The 27,641-nt window shown below is 44.8% G+C and overlaps 1 protein-coding gene across 7 annotated transcripts in view; it reads left to right on the plus strand.

The window, feature by feature from the left end:
* ACTN1 (actinin alpha 1) overlaps positions 1-27,641 on the plus strand; it is a 92,277-nt gene that overhangs the window by 20,001 nt on the left and 44,635 nt on the right. For all 7 annotated transcript variants that reach the window (XM_074584874.1, XM_074584879.1, XM_074584876.1 and 4 more), the window contains exon 2: positions 24,321-24,435. In XM_074584874.1, the coding sequence (XP_074440975.1) occupies positions 24,321-24,435 (115 nt within the window). The remainder of the gene's footprint in view (positions 1-24,320; positions 24,436-27,641) is intronic.

The raw sequence follows: 27,641 nt of genomic DNA on the forward strand, positions 1-27,641 counted from the left end.
TTTTCTAATGTAATGTGATGCAGGATCCAGTATCTGGCAGTTTTATTATTTCTACTGTATCTGTGCATGCATATATTGCAGTAGAAATGATTTAGGTGTTCCCTGGGTAAAGAATAAAATAACCCATGTCACAGATCTGAAAAAAAACAGGGTAGGTCAAAAAAGGAACAGGACTCAACAGCCATGGGTTTTACTGTGTAACCATTAGGAACAATCATCATGTATCAGTTGTGATAGTAAGCTGAATTGCAAATGTTTTGCTTAGCAACTGTTGCAAAGGAAAATTGTCAGGCAACAGCAAAATTAGGAATGGTGAGTACGGAAGGCACTCCTTTTAAGAGATGAGCTGTACTCTGACATATTATCTGTGACTAAATGATTTGGCATTTTCTTACACAAACAAGTAAGAATATGAGCATTTATGAATATGCATGAAAGTAAGTTCAATCTCCTAGCTTCATAAATGCTCTTGCTGGCTTTCTGTGTGTAGTAGATATCTCTACACAGCTTCCCAATACAAGGCAGCAGGGTCGAAGCGCTTGACGTGGTAGTAACTTCTATGGCTCATCCTTGGGCAACAGTGATGAATTTGAGTGGAAATTGTAACTGAAGAATGGTAGTTGGCTTAGTCATTCGCCATTGTGAAACCATTCCTTTTCCCATACAATAAATGATGTACCTGAGAGGACTGTGACCGATACCACGTTTGAGATTTCCCTCCTGTGGAATTGCACCAAGGTTGGTAGTGGTGTGAGCACAAATGCGAATGAGGTATTGGTGTGTCCACTCTGAAGTACATAGCAGGACAGGGCAAAATGATGAGTAACACACTATTATCCTGTCTGCAGAAGTACTTGCTCAAGCAGTGTCGGCTGTGGAGCTGCCTGAATGGAGGATGAATCTACAGTGAAGAAGGCTTTAATTTTGTCGTGTATATTATAGAGAACACTGTGTTTAAAAGGCTCCATGGAGGGAGCTAATCCAGTGGTCTTCAGGACTAAAGTATGAAATAAGAAATTGGTACTAAGCTAAATGACTGCTTTAAGCACTTACGTTAGGTAATATCTGTTTCCACATGTCTCCTGCCCTTGCTACTGTAATCTTAACAAGGGACTGTCTTAGGAATGGCATATGAGTAGCAGCTGGGTATCAGAATACAAATGCTGTCAGGTAAGAGCACTTTCATTAGGTGTTACTTATTCATGGGAGAAATGATTAAAGGCAAAAGAAACCTACCTTGAACTGGTGTATGAGATGTGCCTCAGAGTGTGCGGGAGTCTTTCTACTAGGTTATCTGTGAGAGGGTGCTTGACACATGTCTTATGGACTCCTTTTTAGTTGATTATTAAATTCTATGCAAAAATAGATTTTAGAAGTTATGTAAGGAAGAGTCAGGGTACAGCTTAGCTATCTGCCCAGGCTACTTCCCCAGTCTTGGGGTGAAGGTTTTCTTTTTCCCAGTATCCCAGTGTTGCAGTGTGGTTTTATAGTGCTTTCATTGTCCTTCCAGGCCATGGCTCAGTTGGAACCAGGGCCCTGTCTTCTAAATACCTGCCCTTTCTTCCTTGCCTGTCCCAAATGTATAGCATGTGGCAGGGGTGAATCAGTGTTTTGCTAGGGTGACCACATAGTTCTAGTTCGCATAGTAGGTCTCCAAGATGAGAGCTGCCATGTTTGAACCAGAAGGGTCTGGGAGGAAAACATGTTCATCAAGGCATTATAATTTTTTGAAATTCTCTTCCCACCTGAGTGCGAGATATTTCTGCAAGTCCTGTCCTTTGCAGTGGAAGGACACTGTAGAGGATGCCCCTCACTGTGGCGGGTCGTGGCAGCTCTGGAATGAGCATTAGTGCCACTTGCTGTGCTGTCATTCTGGCTGCCCTGTATGGATCTCGTGTCCTTCTTTAGCAGGAATCCTCTTTGTTGCAAGCCACAGTAGCTCCCAAATAAAGGTAAAGTCCCTGCTACCTCGTCTTCCCCTCAGGTGAAATGTCTTGTGTAAATCATTTGCCTTTCCCTTGGCAGAGACCTCATTTTATCCTTGTCATCAGGTGCAGGAGCCTCTCCAACTTTATTGCCCTGCTGAACTTGTGGGGTTCCAGACATGGTAGCAAGGGGTGCATGTTGCTCTGTTACAGACATAGTGCTGCAGCTGTTGTATTGAATCCCTCCTGTGTCTCTTTCCTTGCTGTGCTGATGAGCACAGTGTGAAACAGGCCCAAGGGATCCTCCATGGCTGCTGGAGGAAGCAGGTGCTGCTGGCAGATACTGGGGAAGCCTGCGCTGTCGTTACTGACTCGCTCATGCTTGCAATTAATAAAAAAAAAACCAAACCAACCCTGTTTAAAAAAAAGTGCTCCTTGGATGCGCCTGCTTTTCCAAAGGCTGCACAGTTGGTGGAAAGCAAATGGTGTTTCACAAGAAATGGGTAGGAGGATGTACACAGTCCTGCTGCTGGACCTGTCCCCAGTGCTGCATGGCCGCCAGGGCCTTTGCGGTGTGTGTGAGACCCAGGCTGTCTCCATCCCATGGATACCAGTGGTGCTGTGCTGGCTTGTGCCTCTTTGGCAGCAGTCTCCTCCCTTTCTTCCAGCTCTGGCATGTGTGCTTGGCAGAGCAGCCTGTCAGCCCAGTACAGGGTGCCTCTCTCCCCATGCAAGGCTGGGTGCCCCACCCCTAAATGAGGGACGAGGGTGCTCCTGCTGTGCGTGCTTCCCCTGTCCCCCCCCCCCAGGTGCTGGTGGCTCTGCTGCCTCCCACATCTGTCTGCAGTGGTGACTCATCTCTGCCAGCCTTCCTAGGATGGCATGTGCTGCCGTGCCCATCTCGGTCCCACTGCTCTGGTGGGGCAGCACTGGGTGCTGGTCTGTCTGGAAGACGAGGGGATTGCCTCCCTGCTGCCTTCCCTGTCAGTGAGAGCATGCTCTGCTCTGCAAGCAAGCTGGCTGTCCCTACACCCCATGAATTTATGAGCTTCCTCACAGCAGATTTGTCTCTGTTCACAAAATGGGGAACTTGGCAGGTGTATTTGCTAATACAAGAAGTCAGTTGACTTGTGTCAGGAAGCAGGGTAAGAGTTGAGAGACAAGCTCTGGTAACTAAGGCTGCGGAGCAGACATCCACATATACGTGTTCAGCGGTGTGCTGAGTGGGCACAGCCAAAAGAGCCTGCTCAGAAACAGAGACAATGGCTGAGAGTATGGATATGTAAAACACAACTTTGTGGTGCTTGCACATAATACCACACCAGCAAATTACACTCTGAAGGTCCTCAAAGTGATTTTTTTTCTGGGATTGAAAAAAATTACCATGTAGCCTAACTAACCTCAGCTAAACTGAGGTACTGGTAAAGGGCTTAAAAGGTTGTGGGATGATAGAAATGTAGGATGGTCCTGGGGGAGCTCCTTTCCTATTGCTGATCGTGGCAAACATCTCAATGAGTTCAGCTTCTGTCCACTGCTAGCACATTGCTTAGGTCTGTAGGCTTTTCCAAAATGGCCGTAGAAAGCTCAAAACTGTCTGAAATTTTATCATGCTCCTGGGTTGAATAATCCCATGCCACTTGCCAAATAAACTGAGAGATTTTTTTGATTGTGTTTTTTGTAATGTTATTCAGGAATTATATGGGATTAGCGGTTTCTCTTGTCCCTGAGGGGGGAAAAACCCTCATTCTGCTGTGCCAGGACCCCAAGGTGATGGACTTCTGTGGTAGCTTGGGACCACTGCTGTAGAGGACCTCTGCATTTTTTCATGTGTCCCCTGTTTTGAAAACTATTAAGTGCACAGATTGAATGGCCATTAATTTGTGCACCAAAGTGTTTCATGTATCAGAGAAAACAAGATGAGCCTGTGTCCTGAAGAGCTGCTAGGTAAAATTAGTGGTTCCAGCTACCCGTGTGCAAGTAGAATGCAGTGGGCATCCTTGTACTTTGTTCCTCCTGACAGGATAGACCACAGATCGTTTCCTGTGGTCAGGAGCCACATCTGAGAATTTTGAGAGCAACGTATGCAAGTTGGGGACCTTGTAGCTAAAATAACATACATTTCAGATGAGATCAGAGCTTACTAGAAAGGAAAAAAAACTAAGGAAGGATATGGGTTAGAGATATGATTGCATGCATACTCAGTTTAGGCAAATAACGTGTTGTGATGGATCACAGTGTTTTTGATGCCCTGTTTTACAGGGGGTGCTGAAGCACTGCACTTTGGAGCAGCTCCGTTCTGTTATCCACCCAAAATAACTATCTTTGTAAGACTATTTCAAAACTTGCAGTACACAAGGTAAAAAGCACCCCATCCTTTGAATGGTTTCACTTCTGCGTATGAGAAGGGCACCTCCCCGTGCTACCCTCAGAGCTGCTATTGTTGGTGGCATTTCTCACTGGTAGTTAATATGCAACCACAATGTCCACAGAAAGTCTAGGTTTCAACAATTATTTCTATGCTTTGACAATGTCTTTTCCAAGACTGGCAAGGGAGGGGCAGGAAAGGGGATATTTACTTTGTATTGCCTTAAAAAAGCTAAACAAACCAACTGTAAGCCACATAGTATTGATCTGACCTTCACCTAAGTCAAACTCCACATAAAATCTGCCATAGATGTATAAAACAATTGCTGCATAATTATATTCTGCTCTTTCCTACTGAACTGTAAAGCAGAAGTAAATTGAACATCTCAGATGATTTAAGGATTTTTACTTACAAAAATGTGTTGTTCCTGCTCCCTCATTGTACGGGTTCAGGACCCCACTGTGTTCTGCATGCAGGTGCAGCACAGAGTGGTGTGCAGTTATTGTGATGTCCATAATGGTTGTTCAGCCCATTCCTTCCTCATCTGTACTTGAAGTTTTACTTCTATGGTATTGCTGTCCGTTAAGCAGATGAGTTGGTGAGCTGTTTGTGGCTCTTTCCCTGTTTTGTCCCAATTTATTTTGAATTAATTTAGGATTCAGTAAGATGTTTGAGTAGTTCCAATACAAGTGAATCCTTGAGGATTTATCACCAATGATTTTTATTTGTCATTGTGTTACTCACTTGCCTTTGATTAAATCTAGTTTTTCACAGGTAGGCTTTATAAACTAAAATATGTTTTCACCTTACTGATCGTCTTATTTTTCACTATCATTAATAATTACATCAGGTGGTATTTGTGCGTGTATGAAATGTTGCCTAACTCCCTTTGCTTAGTTCTCTCTGTGATCGAGATTGGCCACTTTCTGCTTTAACTTTCTATCTTCTAGCTATTTTGTGTTCCAGGAGAGAATACCCCTCTTGCCCTATGACTGTTTGCTGTTAAAGGGTCAATGATGTTATGATAACAGCAAAGTTAGGGAAAATAAGTCAGAAGTCAGGCAACAAAGAGAAAAGGTGCAAACTGCATGCTTGTTTCTGGAAGTGTAGGAAGACGGACTTCGTTAGTTCTGCTGCTTTCTGAATGGCTTGTTATCGAAGAATAAATAGATTAATATTTGACTTTGGGGGTGAGGCATTAATTTTCAAGAAGAGCTGAAACCAAGTAAAAATTTAATACAACAGTCTGTAGGAAAGGGTGCACTAACATTATTTTGTATCTTTCAAGAATGGCACATTGCCTTTTACATTACTAGTGATTTGTTTGAGTTGCCAAGGAAAGCTGATGTTTAGCAGTGCTAGGAGGCAAAGGCACCTTCCTGGAAAAAAAGCCCTACTGATAACCAAAGCAACTGTGGGCTTTGATAGCCCAACAAAAGGGAGGGATAATGGGGACACATCCTCAATAATGTTTCAATTTGTGATTTTAATGGTTTAGCCATGATCACTTAAAGCCTTCATTAGAAAGATGATGTTGATTTAATGCCTTAGTTCAGCTGTACTATGGTAGCTGACCCATTTGAGTGTGATGGTGGTAATGCAGGTGGAGCCCGTTGTCTGGAGGGACAGTACTTCAAGGGTGTCCTCCTCCATTGCCCTCTGTGGTAAGACCTAGATGTCCTTAACTAATAGATTTCCGTTACTCTGCCTGGGAGGTGAAACTTGTGATAGGGTACTCATTTTAGTCACGTGGCATAGAAGACCTAGTGGATTGCTCTTTGCACCACAATTAAACTAGCTTCTTGGCAGGACTTTCTTTGTGTTGATTAGAACTGGTACAATTTTTGAAAGCAAAGTGTGGTCTTTGTCACACATCAGGTGGGAATTAAGCTCCTGTGTTGATTCTGTCACATATCTATCTCTTCAGAAGATGGAAGACCTGGAGTAGGATATACCTAAAGGATGGAGAAACTTTTCTCGAGCTCGCACCTGGCTTGAAAGAAGACTTTGGACCTAGCAATGGAGCTGCTGTGGTTCAGGCACACATTCCTTCTTGCTGCACCTCTTGGTGGAGTAGCAGTGTTCAGCAGGGGGGCAGGGTAGAGTTGTCTTAAAAACTGTGGCTGAGGGTTTTTTTGAGCCTACTGTTTTGTTAAAGCTGTAAAAACAGCTTTTGGAAAACATTGTTACCCAGTGTGCAATTACACTGATGCTTGTATGCTGCTTCTGCACTGGATGGTGTGCAATTAGCTCTGCGTACTGCAGTGTTCAGCAGCCCATCACATGTCAGGCTGCCTTTAACTCTTTTGCTCTTACAGCTTTGCAAATCTTCAGCCCAGGAATCCTTGCCTCAATTTAGATGTAGCCATGCTGCAATGCTGAAATGTGATGATGTGTCCTGTTGATGAAGTTGGTAGTGTGTGCTACAGCGTGACACCCAACTTCCAAAGTATATCTTGCATGGCACATCTTCCTTCCTTCTTCCCTCAGCTTGGAAGAACCTGAGTAAATGGGGAGATGGCACTGCATTAATCCTTTGGCATTTATGTGGCCAGAGCAATGAGTAGTGCTTTCATGCCATGATTTCACCTGCAAGATTCCCTTTGAGCCCAGGTGAATGGGCATAGAAGCAATAAGGGCTCCTGGTGCAGTGGTTAGAAAGCCTTCAAGGCTTCATGATGAACACGTGCTTCCCAGGGTGGCTGCAGCGCGTGGAGGGCTGCCGAGGTCTTCGTTAAATTCAGACAAGTGGGATAGAGATGAAGAGCGGCACACAGGCCCTTTAAGAACGAATTGGCAAAAGAAGAGCTCAGTATTTAAATTTAGTGCAGACGAAGAGGGAAAAAAATTCCCTACAGCATCTGGTTTATATTACTGCTCTCTGCTTCAGTAGAGGGTGTGTTTACAGTGAAGCTCTCTGGTGCGTAGCGAGGGGGGTGCTCAAGCTGTTCCATTCTGGGGGGCTCTGAGCTCAGGTTATGCCTTGCAGCTACCCCTGTGTCCTCCCTTTGGCTTCCTTAACTACTCCTGTCTTGGCTGTTGAGCAGAGCGGAGGGGTGTCCTGTTGGGTCCGAGGTGTCTGAACATAGCACTCCCATCTTCTAGGACTCTCCAACAATGCTCACTGTCCTGGCTGCTTCCCGTTTTGCTCAGCCTAGAAGTGGAGGCACATAGCCCCCTGATTATGAGTTTATGTTGATGTGTGACTGATGGCTACCTACAGAGACTATAAAGCTGCTGATGCATCTGTGTCCTGGACGCTTTAATGCTTTGAACAGAGCCAGGCACTTCTGACTTGTTCTAAATGCAAGGTTGAAGCTCAGCGTGGGAGGTGGATAGAGCAGGAAGATGGCAGGGTTTTAGTTGTGGTGAAATTTCTCATCTCTGCGTGTGTGTGTTTTCTTTATTAAAGTGTGGTTTGTGGTCCCTGAGCAGTTTCAGCAGAGCTGAGCGCCAAAAGGAAACATGAACATTGGTGGAGCGAGCCACTGGTCAGAAAGTAGTAGAGCTTTGCACAGGTCTATGGTAGACCATGTAAATGCTCCCTTCTACTGGTAGCTTGTGCATCCTGCAGTGTACCTCCTTCAGGACTGGCTGCACCTCTGGTCATGTATGCTGTAAAAATACAAGTGTTGGACTCAGCAGTGAGCTCCTGTGCTCTGTTTGGCAGGCAGGGAGGTTAAAAATTCTCCTGAGTTCAGTAATAATATAAATGTATTGCAAGATTTCATCATGTTCAAGTATAAAATACATAGTTTTAGACCTAGAGCTGTGAAAAAATAATTCCTAGCCCACGGGGCTAGTGATCATTTTGTGTCTGCTATTTGAAACTTTTGGGAATAGATGCCATATGCTTCCAGGCAGAAGGAAGAAGAATGGAAAATTCTGGATTTGTGTTCATGTATAATACAGATTTTTTTCATATGGTCGTTCTCTCCAGCTGCTGCTGGACTGAAGCCTGTTGCCACTACTGCCAGACTGAGATTAAAGCTCACAACACAAATAAACTCTTCCCCCACCTATTTTTGCAATTTCCCTTATCTAAGAAAATGCAAAACTAGTCCCCGCCTCCCCTTTTTCTTCCTCCTGTCCCAGGTCGAGTCAGAAGCAGTTCGCATCTTGCAATTTTCATCATTTCTTCTCTTTAAACAGCAGCAAAGGCAAATAATAATTAATCTTTGCCTGAGCCCGTTCAAGTCTGTTCCCTCCGGGTATCAGTCATCCTTTATAACTGGATGCATCTCCCTACAGATGAATCAAAAGTTTAAACCCTATTCTTGCCTCTCTGCCATCCTCTTCCAACCAACCACCATCTTTCAAATTGCTGTCTTCATTTCTCAGTGACCGTCTTCCTAGAGGCAGCCTGCTAGCAGAAGAGAGAAAAAGCCTTTTCTACATGTAGGAACTGCACTGTTGTTGGCAAAACTGGCAGCACTGTGTGTGTGTGCATGCCTTGTTTTCTTGATGATGCTTTGGAAAACACTGGTACCTGGGGGGATATCCTTCTCAAACCGTTAGAAATGTTCTTTGACCAAAAACATGTATACTCTTAACTGTAGTATTGCAGCTTTTTTTTTTTTTTTTAGTGAAAGGTGTGTGTTTTCCATGGAGGGAAAGCAATATTGGGGTGATTTTGGTTTTGTTTTGTCTTTTTTTTTGGGGTTTTTTTAACAAAAAAAGACAAATACCAGAAATCCCCAAGCCCCAATATTTTGACCAGTTTCCTTTCCCTTCTGCAAAATACACTTGGGCATGTAGCTAATAGTTCAGTTGTATCTGTGGGGTAGTTTCCAAAGGGAATTGCATCTCCCATGATTTGTACCACACATGATTTGCACCCATCAGACTCCTGTAAAGTACCATCTTACTTGGTAGCTTTTTCTGGAAGATGCCTTTAAATGAGTTCCTGCACAGCAGAAGAAAATGGGAGCATGAGGGATCTGAACTACAGCTCCTGAAAGACATCACAACTCCACTGTTGAAGCAAAATCCTGCAACTCGTGGCAAAATACTTATATGCGCCCTTGCTGAAAATAGGTCCTTTTCTGTAGAGCAGGATGTCTCTGACTCACTCTAGCCAATATCTCAAATTGTCAGAGCTATCCTGAAACTTGCTCACTTTTCTAAAAAGGGTGAAATTGTAGCTATAGATTGGGAACACTCACTATTTAGCAAGAATATAGCTGGGAGTATGGTTGGGATTGAAAAGGAGCTACAGAAAGGAAGGGAAAATCCTCACAACTTAAGTAATGTAGAAATGTGTAAAAATAAATAAATAAATAAAAAATTAACTTTCTGGTGGGATTTTACTCTTCTTCCACCTTCTCTCTTTCCCAAGTTATTTGCGTTGATGCACAGCAACTTGGGACATTTGGCATGGCAAATGAGAATAGTCCCAATCCTCTTTATTCCAGCCTAAAGCTGGTCAAAAAAATATGGGTATATGGCTCTTTTTATTGAAAATAGCTAAGACACCATTAACTCCAAGGTGTATTCCTTTTCCTTGATGAAAATACCTGATTTTTCTCCTTGAATCTCTCTTCCAGTCCTCTTCCCTTCTGAAAGCTCTTCCTTAGGGAAAACATTGAGGTTTTTTCCTTTCATCCCTTAACTGGGATTGCTGAGCTTTGGAAACAGTGCTAGCGTTCTTATACCCAGTACGATGCCTTCTCTGGCCCACTGAAGAATGCACCTTTTATACCAATGGCCTTTCCTATAAATGGAAAGGCTCTCGGTATGTGCAGAGCACAGTGAAAAAAAACCTAGTGCTGGCACTCAACGTCCAGTTTACATCATTCATCCTCTCTTGTGGTGAGCTCTTTGACCTCATCTCCTAGAAATGAGCAAATGCAAGAATGTGAACGTGTCTGTGGCTGGGACTTAAATCACACTCTGTCCTCAGCCATTGGACCTGCTACAGCTCCAGCTCCTGCCTTCAGATTATTCATACGCTTTCCTGACTGCCCCATGTGCCAAGAAAATTTCCCCAGCCAGATACAGTAATGTGGTGTTGCTAATCTAGGTTATATTTGGGCTTGTTGCATCTTTCCAGAGGGTGACTGAGGAACAGAGCATGACTTTTACAGAAGGTGGTCTTGGGCTGGTCCTTAGGTCCTCACCAGTCAGTGGGGATGTCTGTTTACCCAGGGCATCGATGCTGGGACTTGCCTCCCTGCCATCCCCTTGTGCTCTGTCTCTCAGAGAACGTTGTTTGAAGCCTCCAGCTCTTTGAGGCGGAAAAGGAGAAACAGCAAACACTTCCTGATGAGCTGAACTGGCTGGTAGCAGTGTTTTACTCCCAGTTCTTTTTGCAGTGTGTTTCCCTCTGTGTTCCCATAGGTTTTTCTGTCATCAGGATGGTGAAAATCTTGCTGCTAGGTTTAAAAAGAGATCAAATTTTTCCCATTAGTATCTGGCAAAGTCTTCTCCCTGTCTGCTTTTAAATAACGCAGCAGCTCCTTATGGCTCCTTTGGACTTGGTTGGAGTCACCAGACTCTTTCTGTCGTTCTGCCACTGTCCCCCACAGCACAGGGCCTGATCCCAACCCCCTGCAGTCAGTGGAAACATTCTCCTTGGTAGCCTTTGGGTCAAGTCCAGAAAGTTTGCTGACTCTGTTTCCCGGGCTTTACCTAGGGCAGCTATTCTTACAAGCTGAACACCCTCCCGAAGTATTGCAGATCCCTGGTGCATGTGTCTTTAAGCCTCACTTCCTATTTTTCCTTTTCATGAAAGTTTTGGAAAATTAGATTGTAAAACTGTAGCGCAAGCTTTTTAAAGAATAGATGATACCAATAGATACTAGCTCAGAGCTACTGTGCTACCTAGAACTGAAACTGCCTTTGCTAATGGTTCAGGTTGAATAAAAGATCAAAGGAAAAAAACAAAAACCTTGAATGTTTCTCTTTCTCTTTTAATCCTTCATATCAGTCCCACATCTGACTTCTTTTGGAGAGAGTTTCTTGCTTTGATAAACTGCATAAATAGTTTCAAGACAAACAAAATAATTAAGGTCAAAGTAGATAAAAATATGAGGTTTTGGTCATGAGATCAAGAAAGTCTTTTAAGACTACATCCCCTTAAAGTTAGATCATATTCAGCTTGGATTCCCAGTCCAGCGTCTTGGTGGCCATGGGCAGGGCAAAGGAGCATGAGGTTGGAGCAAAGACAGCAAACTGGGGGAAGCAGAGAAGTGCTGTGCTGTCCTCACCCAGGTGATATGGTGGGTGAGCCAGCATTGCCTCCATGGCTCTTAATGCAGTTGCTGCTCTGTTGGGGTGTCTGAAACACTGAACCACAGCAGTCTGGAACAAAGCTCCTGCTGTAATTAACCTCTATCAGTTGGGTTTTTTGTTTTGGTTTGGTTTTTTTTTAATCTTCCACTGCCTTTTTTTTTTTCTTACTTTACTTTAGGATCTCCATCCTGGTCTGAACACGCATGCTGGGAAGACCTGACCTAATCTCATCTGCTTCTTTGCTCCACTGTAGTACTGAGCCTCAGTTCCTATGCTTGCTATGTACTAATCTTTGCAGGGGGGCTGTGCCCTGGACCCCTGGTATAGCTCCTAAATCAGATAGCCCTTACCAAGCTGTGTTTTCCTACCGCTGCTGCTTCTGGTACCTTGGCTCAGATACTCAGACACCTCTACACCGGTTTTCACTGTGCTGTCCAGGTGTACCCATAGACTTGGCATGGATCCATCAAAGCACGCTTCAAGTACCAGTCAGGGGTATATATCCTGGGTGCAGATGTGAGATCCCATCACTTGCAGTGCATGTGGTGGTAAGGTGGTGTTAGAAACTTGCAATGACATGCAGATGCCTTAGGGGCCATGAGGATGCTCACTAATTAAACCACTCCTTGGGCTGTGATGCACACTGAGAAATAGCTTGTTACTCAGTGCTAGCGTAGACAGTTTAAATCCTGTTTTATTCTAGCTCTTAGATGACACATTCATGCCTCAGCAAGGAATATATCTTAAGATCCCAGAAAAGACCATCTTCATAATCTCACCACCCACAGTAGCTTTAGCACTTTCAGTGTCCAATTAAAAATAAGTCACGATGCAATTCAATTTTAAATATGACCGTTACATTAATAAATACCCTTCCCTACAACCAGAGGACACACAGACACTGATATATATGAATTTGTGTTGTTCTAGGTGTTTCATGTGCTGGGTATTTAAACTATAAGTGAAAACACTATTGAACGTACAGCTGTACAAACATGTGCGCCCACCTAAGAGTTACATCGTGGAAAGAGAAATGCCTGTGGTCAACTCCCAGTAATTCACAGAGCATCTCATCATCTTGACACTACTCGTAGTAGTGGACACGCTAGCAAGCTTGTGTCACAGTAAGGACCTACTCTTCATACATGAGAAGATGCAGATTGTGGCACCACCCCTATCATCTGGCTTGCTTCACAGGGATAACAGCACTAAAAAGTGACAACTCTGCTCTGTGCGTGTGAATGAAAGGAACACATCTGCTTTTAGGGGTAGATAGAGGAGTGGCTCCACTTCTTCATAGTCTCTGTGTTGGTCTGTGTTCCGGGGGTGGAGGTGGGAGAGAGAGAGGGTGCCAGGGTGGTCGCTCTTAGAGTTTCTGAGGCTCAGTTCTGTATTTTACCTTTTAGGAGACATTTACTGCTCATGTGGGTTAGCAGTGGGACTTTTTTCATAGTGCCTTTATGTAAACATTCAATATCTTGCCTATACCCAGACGAGTTAAATCCTTTCATCCAACAATAAATGTGACATTCCCTAGTCTGACCTGACATTTCATTTCCCTCTGGAATAGCTGGTGAATTTCCCATCCAGCTCCCGCACGGGCTCTCAATTATCTTATGTCTGAGTAACAGCAACATCCTTTTTTTCTGACCTCCATGAAGCAATGCAATCATACTCAACCAAACAGCTGCAGCAATAATTTTTGTCACCCATCACTTATAAACACGCCCTTCAGTTCAAGTCTCTCCAGTAGCACCCCTTTCTTCACCTTGTTAAATATGAGGTACCTGCCTTTGTTTTCAAGGCCTCATGTTGTCTCTCCCATTCTTCTTATCCCTCTGCTGTGAGATGTCAGTTCTCGCCTCTATCAGCCCCTGATGCCAAATGTCTGCTCATTACATTTTCAAACAAATGCTTTCTTGCTCTTGTTTGTACCGCCTCTCTCACTTAGGAGTAGCCTGCTGTAGACAGCCACAGTTTTGTTGTTTCCCCTCCAGTTAGGCTGTCAGCACCAACTGCATGGACCAAGCTAGAGCAAATTGCACCATGGCAGCAGGATGTAGCTTTTGAGAACAAGGTGATGGCACCAAACATTAGTGTGTGTGAGGGTATCAGTCCTGTGGTCTTGCACAGGAGGCTCCTGTTCAGACACAGGTATGTAGCTTGTAGGAATTGTGAGCTATTTGTAGCTTTTTTTTTTTTCAAATAGTGTCCATCTTTTTTTGGATTAAATCTCTTTTTAGTTTACTATGATCTTGGTAAAGAACCTGACGAGAGGTAGGTTGTGGATGCGTTGAGATCGCTGCCAAGCGCCCTGAATGACACTGCCCTCATCTCTGAGTCTCATATTGGAAGTGCTTTGGAGCACAGAGCAGCTTTTCTCCCTGTGTAGTCTGCCTAGTCCCTAGCACAGTCAGGTTCCTACCAATCTTCATGGCCCTTACTTCTTTGATAATACATGTGCATCACAGTCATCTTGTCCCAGGAGCTATTTTCTTAATTTTGGAAAATCTCATATCAAGTGAATGATTTTAACAATTGCAGACCTTGTTCAAAAGGAGAATCCTCTGGAGCTGTGATGCATTTCACAGCTGCAGATAAGCATGAGAGCTCTGAGCATTGACAACACATTAAGTCAGGGACAGTGATGATGGCCAAGGGGAGAAGTGTATCTAAAAGTATCTTCTTCCTGTACATTTTAACTAAGAGTTTGTGTCATCAGTGATGGGAGCGAAGCCCAAATACATAGTACATCCATGCCGTGTAGCCTTCAGAAATTCTGATGGATACAGGTATCTTTTCTGATTCCTTGCACTTTGTCAAAGAGCTCTTAGGCTTTGTGCCAAACACCACTTTGGAGTCCCTTTCTCACTAGAAATGCAGCTATAGTTTCTTTTAGCCAGGACGCTTGCTATTATCCCTTAGAAAACCAGCTTATTTCAAGTTTTTTCTGCCTTCCAGAGCTGCAGAGTCACTAAAGTTCTGCAGCTGAAAAGCCCGAAGCAATGCTTTGTTTTAATTTTGCAGCATCCATAAGGAGCAGTGGGCAAATACATTAAGTTGTTTCAATTATTCAACCTGTTTACTTAGCTCTGTATTTGGAAAGTGGGGATAAATGAAGCTCTAACTTCCTCTTCCTCCCTTACGCTTCATGAGCAAAGTAAACAGCTAAAGAGGAGCCACAGAAAAAGCAACACCTGTGAGTCCTCCAAGGAAGCTGGAGGAAGCAGCTCCTTAGGGCAGCAGCATGCAAGATGGACGCAAGGCTCTGGGTAGTCCTAAATGTCTCTGAACTTACACTGCAGAAGGGCTTTCAGCCAGATCAGCTCCTGCACTGCTGGCTTTCTGGACTTCGTATAAACTGATAGGTGCCCCCACCCCATGAAAGCAGAAGCACAAGACAAATCTTCAGCACAGCAGTTGCATTTGCATCTGCCTGTGTAGCAAAGTGAATCCACTGGAGGGAGGGCACCTCCCTGCCCTGCTTCCACTTGAAAGAAGTCCTGTGCCCTTCTCCTGTGCTCTCAGACAAGCCATGGCTGGAGTGGATCCACGTGTCCTGATTTGTGTTACAGAGCCAGGCATTCTCTGTCTTCCCCCACAGCCTTTTCCTGGGACTGAGTGGGTGACACCTTACCGTGAAACCAGTACTGGGTCTGGATAAATCCTCCAAGAGAGTTTGACTGGGCAGTGAGATGTGAAGTGCATGCCTGCCATCAGGGACATAAGGCTGCTCATGAAGGTTTTCATCCTGGTGTCCTGGCCCAGTCCTGCTCTGGACAGTTGGATTTCAGCCTCCATGAATCAAACAGTCTTTCTTTCAGTGGCTTGTTGCCACTTTTCAGTCCATAAATAGTTGCATCCTGGTGCTCAGTAAAATGATTGCTCCCAGTATATCTTCAAATGCTATAAAGCATTTGGGAAGCTCAGCATATAAAGTGCAGAGACAAGCTCTGTTTAATTTTTGTTATGAGAGAGCTTGAAGCAAGTTGACATTTATGAGCTGATTTCATAGGAGAGAGAAGAGCATAACGAAGAGTCTTGCTAATCTGAGCTTCACAATAAACTCTAAAAGACCATACTTCTAGCCAGTTGATCTCCTTGCACAGTTTTTTTGCATGGTTTTTGCATGTCTGAAGACTTCTTGTAAGTTTCTAGCTATTAGTGCTCCCTGGTAACTCTGGGATAAAGAGAGCTTTTATTTTAATGATCTGAAATGCCAGACGACTCATTGATTTAATGGTCAGTAGCTTTCAAATGCCAGAAGCAGATTCTTCCTAAAATGGTGCAGCTCTGTAGCAGAAATGGAGTTAAAGACTCCAGAAGCAGAAATGTAGAGAACAAATATTTACCCTGTGTTGGACGGGAAGTGCACTAGATTGAGATTTCTGCCCTCGCTAATTTAGCCTGTTGTTAGCTAATAAAAGGGATTGTTCTGACTCCAAAGCAGTTAATACCATGCCACAGGAAAACTAGTGTGAAAGGGACTCTGGCTTTTTCTTTTTTGTACTGTCTTCTAGGAGAGGAAAATTAAAATTGTGCAAGACAGACAACTGTAATCCACTGAGCAAAAATAAACTCCTACACTGAATTTACTTGCACTTCTTGCAAGTGATGTGCTGATTCATTGCCATTGTCCAAAAAGATTAATTGATTGTCAGGGGGGTTTATTTTCCCTATGCAACAGTTCCTAGCTCCTCTGGACAAGGAGACGCTTTGGTAGTGAACTTCATGTTCCCAGTGGGATCCAGCCTGGCTTATGCAGTTATGGTTAGGGCTGGGGCTCTTACTGCTGTAGTGTTGTTCTCATCCTGAGCTGCAGAGACTGGTTTTGGGAAGTGGCTAAGAAGCAGTGACTGAGCTCTGTGTTTCCAAGTTGCAAGGGCTGTACCCTGGAGTTGGGAAATGCAAGTAAACTTACAGTTTTCCTTTTCACCTTCAGTAATTCCTTACGCAGCCACCAAACGGTTCTTTAGGTGTATGCTGGTAACACAGTACAATGTAATGATACCTCCTGTTTTCAGGATGTAGTACTTCAGAAGCAGTGTGGGCTATATTTTATCTTTCAACCATGCTTGGAACTCAGCAGCTGCAATTAAACCAGAACAGGATATTACCACTGATGCCAGTGGTACTAAACTCCTTTTGGGAGGGTGGTGAAATAGTGCTACGAGTGTCTGTAATGATTCTATCTGAATATGCGTTTAATTCCTTTGGTCTTTCTAAGAGAATTGGCCAACTCCATTGGAAGGTAATGCTCCTCATTGTGCGGTGTTGGTCTCATTGACCATCATACCTGTAATTTAGAGGTCAGGCTGCTGATAGCATAACTCTTCAACACAAACCAAGCTCTTTGAACCACACCAGTGTCCTAGAGGATGGGCTTAGTAAAGGCTGAAAGGGTTTATCAAATGCCTTTCTTATTTTCAAAATTGTTAGGTGACTTCAAATGCAAACCAATGTGCAGTGGAGGTGTTTCAGGTTAGAAGATGAAACTGGAAGGTATGGCAAATGGTGGCTGATCTCTTAATTTCGTGTTCAAACAAAAGGCACTTTGAGTGGCTTCCTGGACTTGCAATGAGGTTTGTGTAGAGGATCTCCAATCCCTAGAGCTCCTCTGCAGGGAGAGGACAGCCATTTGTGAGTGTTTTTGGGCATCCTAGCAGACATCCAAGCATGACAAGGAGTAAACCAAGAGGTGTAATATTCACAAGTGAGGGCTGTAGGGCTGCAGTTCCTCCATAGCAGCTGAAACCCACTAATATATATGTGTATAAAGCTGTCACTTGCAACCTGTGGGCACAGAAACTATTACACAGAAACTATTCAGTGGGCCAGGAGACTGTTTTGGCTTATCTGATCACAGTTGTAGTTCCTGAAGGGCCCTTTCAGTGCCCAGCTTTCTTCACTAGGGTAGTTGGTGTGATCTGTCTTGTCCAGCCGTGGCCTTTCTTGTTCCAAGGTGTTGACAGGATCGCTTTGTAATTACTCCCTAATTAACTGAGCACCTCCTTGTCAGCTTATACCACAGCCTTTGGCAGGAAAAGAAGCTGCAACCAAGCCTGTCTTTTGAGTCTGTGTTGAGTGCGGGGAGGGTGACAAGCAGCCACCCACAAGACCCCAGCGATTCTTCCAAGTGCTTTAAAGTGTGAAAGGAGGATTTGGAGAAGGGAGTACCACAGAAACTGTCAGAGAGCAATAGCACCAGGAAGGGGAAAATCACATGAACCCCTGGGGGTGAATGCTGGTGATGAATTAGTGCTGAGTGCGGGGAAACTTGACTGGGTGGCTGAGGTTTGTTTCATGGCCTTCCCAGCCTTGCAGTCTAAAATCCTCTGATTAATAAGCTAATGATGGCCTAGTCTGTCTGTTCAAGGAACGAGAGGCAGATTTGTGGTGACTGTGGGTTAGCATCCTCCTTACTTTGATACAGTATATTCAGCTCTCAGACTACTAAGGTGGGAAGGATCCCATTTTTGGGCAGCTGGAACTGCTTTATTAGCAATTCTATTGCTTAAAAAAAACCTGTGTGTGCAGCAGTTTTCTGCCTGCTCTTAATAAACTATTAGTCATTATTAGGTGAGTGTCTCAGTCGTTGTTCCAGATAATTTCATTTAAATAAAATTTCTTGCAGAGTGGAATCTGATGTAGAATTTGTTGCAAGAATTAGTGGATCTGTCTCAGCAGTCCTGTAACATATGGCATTGTAGTAAGCAGGCGCCATGGAGTTTGCTTTCAGGCCAAGCAGGGAATGCAGCCTGGCTGTGCAGTCAGAAGCCCAGGTGCACTGCTCTGAACGTGTGACTAGCAGAAGAGCAACGCTTGCAGCTGGGTAAACTGATTTTGTTTTCCAGCTGTGCACGATGTATTGTTTGAATATCCTGCTTTCTTTTCTGGTGAATGGAAAGGGAGTCTTCCTGTCACTTCCCCTACAACAGTAGAAGAAAGCCTGGGCTAGCACCCATAGCTTTCAGCCTGTTCAAGACCTCACTTTGCAGAGCACGTGTGCAGACAGCATAAAACTGTGCTTTGTGTGCTAGCAATTCCATCCCCTTCTTAACAGGAGCCAAACCTTTGTGGACACATCTCAACAGCAGAGCTGTGTTGAAATACTTGCTTAAAATTCATCCCCCAGCATAAACGCAAGGAAGGGAGGGTGCCTTGGTGGCCGTGAATGCCGCCTCCCTTTGAGCACGGTGGTGGTGTTCTGGCGAGGCAGTGCTCCAGTGAATTCTTTCTTTGCTTGCTTAAGCCAGACCTTTCTCCTGTCAGGAAGGAGGCAAGCAGCACTGCTCTGTCTCAGTTACAGCTTCTCCAGGGTTGTTACACAAATATGGCAGTCCCTTGGCTGTGTCATAAAGTTTACACTCACCCATGGAAAGCAGGGCTGCATGGAAGAGTGATTTAGCAAGGAGAGAAGCAAAGAGCATCTGGAAAGGTCAGATAAAGCTGGAGTGTCACTGTTGCAGCCACAAAGAGATAAAACTGCCCATTTATTTTTTTTAATATCTGTCACTTACACGGTTGTGGTAGCTTCAACATTTACATTGCTAAAATTGCTCAGTGGCTGAAGTGCCTTCTGACTGTTTTCTTGCAGCAAAGAGCTCTCTAGGTCTGCTCTCAGCGGTGTCACAGCACTGCTGCTTTTCAAGCAGAAGCATTCTTTAAATGTAAAAATGTTGACTTACTCTCCTACTTCCCCAGGTTTCGGGAACATTTCCTCAGCCACTTCAGTAGCAGAGAGGTACTGAATTTGGAAAGGATAGTGTGAAGAGGAAAGGTTATTTGCTTCAGAATCAAAAGCAAAAGTTAGGGAAGTGCAAAGAGTACCGGAGAGTTCATTTGTGCATGCACGTGTAATGCAGGGAGAACCAAAGGTAGGTTTGCAGATGGCAGGACTGGGAGAGGAGCTAGGAAGGAGCTAGCTGAAGATGGTATCTCATTAGAGCTTTGGCTGCAGGACCTCCAGCAGTCACCTGGCTGTTGTTTTTTCTTAATTCATGCCACTCGTGCCTGGGCAAGGGTTGATACAGTGAACTCTGAGAAGCAGGGACCCTTCGTGTTGTGTCAGAAGAAAGGTGTGCGTGCCTGTTAAAACAGGTATGCAGGTAGGCTTGTAGAGGTTACCCCAGCAGTAAACCTGCCTCATGTGCTGAGGCAGCAGAGCAGTTAATCATATTTGCTTGCTATTCTTTTTATGAGCTGGCAGGTTATATTGTGGTAGAATATGAAGGTCCCATTGTTTGTACAGCACACAAATAGCAAGAGTTGATCCCAGTGTCAGGGATCTTGCTGATGTATCTGGGGTGTAAAAAAAAAAAAAAAAAAAAAAATCATAGCTAGATGGGAGCAGGGGATGCTCAGAGCAATGATGAGAAATGCATACATGTACATGCAAATGCACGCGTGCTCCTTCATTGGGCATCCTCCATTGCGAACCCTGAACAAGAGGGAGACTGGCAGGGGGGGTCCTAGTGATCTGTTGTGTCCAAAAACGAAATACAGTACAATGTATGGAAAGATCCAAGGGGCAAGAAACACAGCTCTCTTTGCACCTCTTCTGCAGTTACCACAGAAAATTTATGGTGTGAGATTTGTATAAAGAAAATCCAGTTGATGGTATGTTTTTGTGCTATTATTTAACTGTGAGTAGTTTTCCAGCTCTGTGAAATTTCCGTAAGCCTCAAGATTAACAGAGTATTTGTTTCCCCATCTTGGGACAGGGAGTTAGAGGTAAGCAGGAGAATAATCTCCAGCCTTCTGCGTCTGCAGGCAGCAAGGAAGCACATCTGCTGCCTGAGAGCAATGATTTGAGTTCATGACAGAGGAGACAGTGCTTGCCACCTGGCAGTGCTTTTCTGCCCTTCAGACTGGGGTGCGCCTCACCTCACCCCAGCAAACACAGGTGGGTTTTTTTTGTTGGTTTTTTTTTTTTTGTATGACTGCTCCCAGGGCCGGGCCTGTGCCAGAAAGACGGCTGGCTGCTCTCAGCAGCCTTTTCTGTTTGTTTGATGGTGACAGACAGCACAGCAGGGCTTAGTGGCCGCCCTGAGACGATTGTCACTGCTAGCTGTGACTCAGGGCGAGGGGAGGAGCGACTGTGTTGCCCAGAGGATGGATGGGGCGAGTGGGTGGTTTCAGTAGGTTTCCTAGAATAACAAAAAGGATTCTGTGCAGATGCATGAAGCCAAGTCGGTAAAAATGGCTCCAAACAAGACTGCCAGGACTGCAAGACCCCAGCGGACAGCAAAAATTTCAGCTCTCCCTTCCCTTACTCCTGCTGACTTTTCTGCCACACTTCTCCAGCATTCTCCTATCTGTCTGTCAAATTTCCTTCCAATTTGCTACTTTGAAGTAAGAAGATAGTTTGTTTACTTCTGTGCAGTATATGCAGCAAATGTAACATAAAGCTATTTTCTTATTATTATGTTTTGGTGGATGTTGCTCTGGGTTGGCCTGTGAAGAATATGGTTTGTGAATCCCATTACAATTATTAAAAGCATTCATAATCCTGATTTCTTGTAAAATGGCTTAATGCATCGGCGGTTTGTTGCTGTTCCCATACGCTGTTGTGCTCCTTATGGTGTTATGCTTATTGGAGTTCATGCAGCAACTCAAGGGTACCTTGAGAAAATGTCTACGCATCTGGGAGTTGTCTAGTGCGAACTGTGTGTGCTTTGTCTATTAACCCTTCACGGTGCGTGTCCTTGAGGAGCTGAGGTGTCAGCTCTGACAGTGATGGCCAATGTCAGTGTTTTGCAGAGTCGTCTCACTCTGCATGATGTGGTGGAGATGGCTCCATCAGAAGAAGCAGGAGTGCTGAATCTGTGACTTACTTTTCCACCAAGCCCTAGATGACTCTTGCAGCAATAAAAATACTCTCACTGGTCTGGTTATCCTGCCAGGCTTTACAATAATGCAAAGTTTAGAAGGTTTGCTTTTTATTTAGTCTGTGTTTCTTAGAAATGTAGACCTGGTCGCCCTTTTCCATCCTCAAAATGTGCAGAGAGATGCCCAGTTAAGGTATACTGGGAGTATTCGTGTTTTAAAACAGAACTTTCTGACCTGCTTTGGGCTGATAGAAAACAAAACTGAAGTGGCTTCAGAGAAGTCATAGAAGAAATAGAAGTGCAGCCTGGTGGCCTGAGAGTTAGATCTCAGACATCCTCCTCAATTCCACGTGGATTTTGTAATGTGGCCCAGGGCCAGTCACTAGCTCTAGGTATCTTGCTTTGTCTGCTCTCCAAATACAAGAAGGAGGTTCATGGGCATCCACAACCTTGCTGACATAACTTGCTCTCATACTTTGATATGTGATGATGATGTAGCATTTGAAAGCATCTCTGCTTTCATTTGCCTCTCTGGAGGAGTGAAGGAACCTGGCTGCAAAAGGGGAGCTGAATGAATGAACCTCTTCTCATGTTATACAGTGCAGGCAGTAGAATGAAGAAAGTAGTGCCAAAAGGATGTACTTCAGGATGCAGGTCCCATTTTCAAATAACACCGCTCTTACTTGGAAAAAAAAAAAAAAACAAAAAACACTTTTATTTCTCTGGGGAATAACAATAAAAAGCAATAAAAGGTGCTTAATGACTTACTCTTTTTTTTAAAAGCTTTCAAATCTGGAAGGAAACCAGGCCATCTTGAAAAAAAGAGATCCCAGACTTTCACAATACATGCATCTGTCCAAAGGGCCATTGCCATGAAAGTATTTACAGCTGCACTGTTATCCTGCTCCATCCCACAGCCCTGGCGGAGAGCAAGGCCAGAGCACAGCAGTGGGAAGCTTGGCAGCTGTTGAGCTATGTTTTTTCCAAGGAAAGATTCTGCTATGCTATTTGTAGTCGTGTAAGCACGAATGTGGGCAGGTTAGTAGAGGAAGCCCAGCTTCCAGACAAATAAGAACAAGCCCTGATGCTCTTTGCCATTTGGGGTAAACTATCTTTTGAAATCCTGTGCGTGGTGTAAGCAGTGGTGAAGCATTTCTAAAATTTTGGCATGCTGTGCTTCTGTATCAGCTGAGTCCTTTCTGCTGTGGTTCCCATACAGCCTAAGATGGCATGACTGCTGTGGTCCACTCCACCTTCCTGCTTGTCCCATGTATGCCCAATTTTCTCTTCCAGAGACTTATTAGACTGCTGAACTGCCTCCATGCACTACTAAGCAGAAGACTAGCCTTACCAAAGCAAGTAAACAGTTCTTTGCTGGGTCAGTGAGTTGAATTGGCTCTGGGAGCACATCTGGGAGAGGGAAGGAAGAAAGACCTCCTTTCCTTGTGGTAGCACTGAGCTTTTGGAGCCGCTCATTTTTTTAGTAACCTCACCCTTCTATTTAAAGAGTGATTGAGGGGTTATCAGTTTGTACAAAGGAAAGGGTTTACTTTGTATCCTTATTCAAACACTGTGAAACACATTCATTAGCACTTGAACAAACTTGTCTGCCTTAAAAGAACTAGTTGCTACCATTTACTCTTCAAACAGTACTCTTGTGTCAAACAGCTTCTGCATCTCCAGGTTGGGCTCTTTGATTCACCTATTTGAGACCATGTCACACTGAGGTTTCTGAGGTGTTTTATATTTGCTTATTGTGTTTTGACCATTGAATGGTAGCACTTACAGACCCATTCACATGGTGCTCTTTTGAGATAATCCCTACTATCACATCTCTTGGGTGAGGTGGTCTCTTCCCCTTCAGTGCTCCACATGGCCATTGTTCAGAACATGGGCTGACAGATTGCAACCACAGAAAATGTGTCTTGTCATCAGTTGTGGTGAAATTCATTTCTCTTATATGAGAGATCCTCTTATTCTGACCACTTGAGGTCAGAAAGCGTTTCCAAGAAGAGTTTTGTTTAGCCTGAATGCCGCTGGCTGTGTTGCAGTTTGGACCTCAGTCTCTCCCGCACTTCAAACTCATATTATTACTCCAGTGGTGGTGCATAATATCCCTAATTACAGAGTGACTGTGATTTCTATCATTGAGGTGGCTGCAGTGATCCTTCTGCCAGAGGCTTTCAAATAGTGGGAGTCTGGGACTGTGCTAGGCAGTAGTGTTGCTAAGTAATGCTTACTTTTATCCTTTCTGTGGCCCCCACTTCTGCTGAGACAGGTGATAGCATTGTTATTCAGAAAGCATTTGCTCTTCCACATGAGGGGGGAGAGAAGGTGGGACAGTGATGAAGGGGAGGGAGGTCTGCTTAGCAGCGAGTTGGTGAGAACAAAGGCAGCAGGAGGCACGCTACTGGGATGTTGCTGAGGAGCTCGGCACGCTGTCCCTCAGTGTGTGTCTAAGGGCTGCAGTGTTTGCTGGGGATGAATTAGGCCAGAGGCAGTTGGCCATAGACGAATGGTCCTTATTTTCTGAAGCACCTGTCTAGAGATGGGAAGATCTGGAATTCTGTTTTCTGTTCTCCCTCATGTTATGTTGTGTCATCTAACACCACTGGAGTCCTTAGCAATCTGAGCACTTAGCATGCCTTAAAATCAGTTTCAAAGTATTCTAAACCAAACACAAAATGTAGGGGCCTCTCCAGAAAATCAGACATGCTGGAGCCATGAAGTGAATGTCTCTCTCAGACTCCCTCTGTTGTGAGAACACCCTGCAACTTCTTTGGATATTTAAGCACTAATGATTGTGCTCCACAAGGGCAACAGGTGGGAAGATGATGACCTAACCAGCATTTGAATCTGTGTCATGGTACCTAGCAGCACTGCATTGGTTCTGAACTGTTGTTTGGCTTTTGGGAAGATTACTGACTGCTTTTTTTTTTTCCTCTTTCTTTCTTTCCTGTGTTTTAGACGTTTACAGCATGGTGTAACTCTCACCTCCGCAAGGCTGGGACACAGATTGAGAACATAGAGGAAGATTTCAGGGATGGCCTCAAACTCATGTTACTTCTGGAAGTCATTTCAGGTGAGAGAGGTTCTGTGTGGTGCTCTCAAGTGTCCTGAGCATCTCCATTCAGAAATCTGTCCTCCCCCTTTCTCTCAGAATAGGGACAGCAAGGGCTGCAATGCTGCAGATTTTGATGGAATATAAGAACAGCTGCTTTCTGATTCAGAACAAATTCCTCCCTAACGAATATCTTGTCTCCAGCAGTGACCATTAATGTGCTTTTGGAATGTAGTCCAAGCCCCATGGCCTGTGCAAGCTGCCCATTGCATTCCCGTTCCTGCCTCTCGGCTTTCCTCTGCCCGTCAGGAATGCACAGCCTCCTGTGAAGACTCAGGCAACAGCTCTTACTGCTTGGCAGGGCTGATGAAGCAGCTCTGGGAAGAGTGTGGGAAGGCTGCACTGGCAAATCATACCAAAGCCACATGACAGTGGGAATAGGATAGAAGTTATTGGAAGAGGGGAGTCAAACCAGTAAATCTTCTGTGTTGCTCAGTTTCAGCTGTGACTGAAGTTTTTCCATTCTAGTTTCAATCTGAGCTCAGCGCTCAAGCCTTCAGGGGGAAAAAAAATCCCAAAGAAAAGCAAAATCCCAGAAAACCCAGTCTGAAATGAAAATAGTGGCATGAACAAGTTAGATCAGATTTGTTTTCACTCCCTATCACAAATGTCCCACTACTTGACAGATATCTCCCAGGGATTATTTCATATAAACAGTAATCCCTATTGATGTGCTGATGAAATAAATACCTTAGTAAAGTATTATGGGAGGCATCAAGGGGGGATAAGACTGTATGTATGAAACTGGGGTTGTATGCTCATGGACTTTCGTTTGACGGATTCTGAGCCAGTAATAGCAACCCAGTGACTTGCACTCTTGACCTTCTTGGTGCATTTTCCAATAAAATTGCCATGATAAAAGCACTCAGACTGCCTTCTTTCTGCCCCTCCTTTCCTTTCATTCCCTTCCCTTCTCCTTTGCCAGCTGCTGCAAAGTGCTGTCGGTATATGTGTTTTTCAGAATTTATGAATATAGGATAAAACCTCAGAGTTTTTGCCCATGCTTGTGGTTTGGAGGGATCAGAGTTCAAAATATTATCAGAACTTTGTGGCATGCGCATTGCTTCTGCAGGGCCTGTGAGAAACATGGTAGCAGAGTCCTATTAATTTATTTTCTGTATTTATGTTCCCTTGCAGAGGAGGTGCTGCAGCCTGGAATCTGGGGCAGATGGGCCTTGATGGCTTAGTTTCTAATCGCTGAACTGGAAGATAGGGAAGAGAAGCATGAAAGGGGAGGGTGGGTGAGGCTTGGTGCTAGAGCAGGGGGTCTCATACCTTACACTGCCTGATTTTCTTGCCTCATTTCCCAATCTTCCTCTCCTGTTGTCCCTTTGGGAGGCCACTGGCAGGTCCTGTTGGACCCCCCTCAGTTTGGGAAGAAGCTAAAAGCTTTTGAGTGCGCTGGTGGAGTGGGCACAGCATTTCCCCATCCACTGCAGAGCGACTCTGTGCCCACAGCCTATTGCTCGATGACCAGTGGCCAAAGGCACGGCAAACTGCCATGGGCTGCATCCCACCAGAGGCCACGGTCCTTCACATACTAAGGACTGAGCATCCTTTCCTTAGAGCCAGCAAAAGCTGGAACCACAGTTCTCCTAGGTACAGCATCAAAAGAGGAGAAATTTAGCACAGTGGGTTTTTTCCACATTTCATTTCCATCATTGGCGGTTCCATTTCCAGTTGTGAGCCCTGCTGCTCTTTTGGAGCCTCCTTGCAGCTGTTGGCCCCACTTAGTAGCCCCTTTGGCCCATAGTTGGGGAAGCAGCAGCCCAACCCAAGAGCAGTGCTGGGGTAAGGAGTCTCCTGCTGGTTGGCAAGGGCTTGCATGTGTGTTCCTGCCGTGGTTCCCACTGATCATTTGCCAAAAGGGTGAGTCTCCGGATGACTCTTAGCCCTCCAGTTCCAGCTTCTGGCCTTTCCTTTCAGTTCTTGGCTCACTTTACATCTTCCTCTTCCCATGTTTTGGTGGACTACAGAGCTGCTGACAGGAATTTGGCGTGGCCAGGGTTGTTCTGTGGCAGGCTGATCTTTTCATCTCACCCAGAGGGCGATGGCCATAAGAGCTTTCAGCCGTGAGAGTGCTCAGCTTGGCTGGCCAAGAGCCATGCAGAGCCAAGCTCTGCCTCCCACCTGGCTGCCTGACTGGGTTGTGTGAGACTGAGGGAGCACTATCTCCCTCTGCCCCTGCTGCAGCAGTGGCTGCCGCCATGCTGCTGTGGGAGGAGGGATGGAAGGGAAGCTGCTGGAGACCCTAGGGTGGGAGAGGGACCATGTCGCTGGGGTTGTGGGAAATCTGTTTCAGGGCAGACCCTCCTGTGTGTCCTTGGTGACACGTTGCTGCCTAACTAGGGCAGGTAGGAAGCAGTTTTCCTATCCGACGCGACTTCCCAAAATATGGGAAGCAGTGGTGTTCTGCAAGAGGAGAGCACCTCAGTTTTACTCAGCCCGGTATTTTCTGGTGGTGAGCTGTGGTGCTGCTGATGGGTCCCCTTCCAGCCCAGTCGGAGGCCTTCGGTCCCCCAGCCACTGTGCAGTGGGGGAAGCTCCACAGACAGTCCTGGGACATCCTCATCGCGGGTCCTCTCCTGTTGGCCTCTGTGGTGGGAAGTAACAGTTGCTGCCCCCCCTTCCCCCCCGAAATTGCCCCAAATGACACACTTTCATTTTTCACCGCATGTGTTTCCTTCCCCCTGACAAAGCCATTTTAAAAATAATACTACAAGACTGAAAAAGGCTAAGACCATGTTTAGTACTTTTAAAATAAAGTTTTAAGGCTTTTTCTTTTCCCCCCAAACAGAAGGAATGACTAATTCAATTTTTTCCTAAACAAATTTGCTGTAAACAACTTCTATGCCAACACTTCCTTGCATTGTTTGGCTTTTAAAGTACAGCCTTGGGCTAGTACATGGAGATCAGAGAATGGAAGTGAGTAGACCATTTTCATTGTCTCAGATGGGAGAAGTACTGAGAAATAAAGCGATGATGCAAATAGCTGAAAGTAGAACATATTTCTAGCGGGCTTCCGTTTTAACAGTCTACACCATTAATAATGTATGGCATGGAACCAGATGAAGCTTTTCTCTGGAAATCTAAATTTGTAATAAAGTCCAAGTCTGAAGGAAATAGCCATCGGGCTTTGGGACTTTTTAAGCTCCAAAAAAAATGAT

This window comes from Larus michahellis, chromosome 4 (assembly GCF_964199755.1).
Source record: "Larus michahellis chromosome 4, bLarMic1.1, whole genome shotgun sequence".
NCBI classification, from domain to species: Eukaryota; Metazoa; Chordata; class Aves; order Charadriiformes; family Laridae; genus Larus; species Larus michahellis.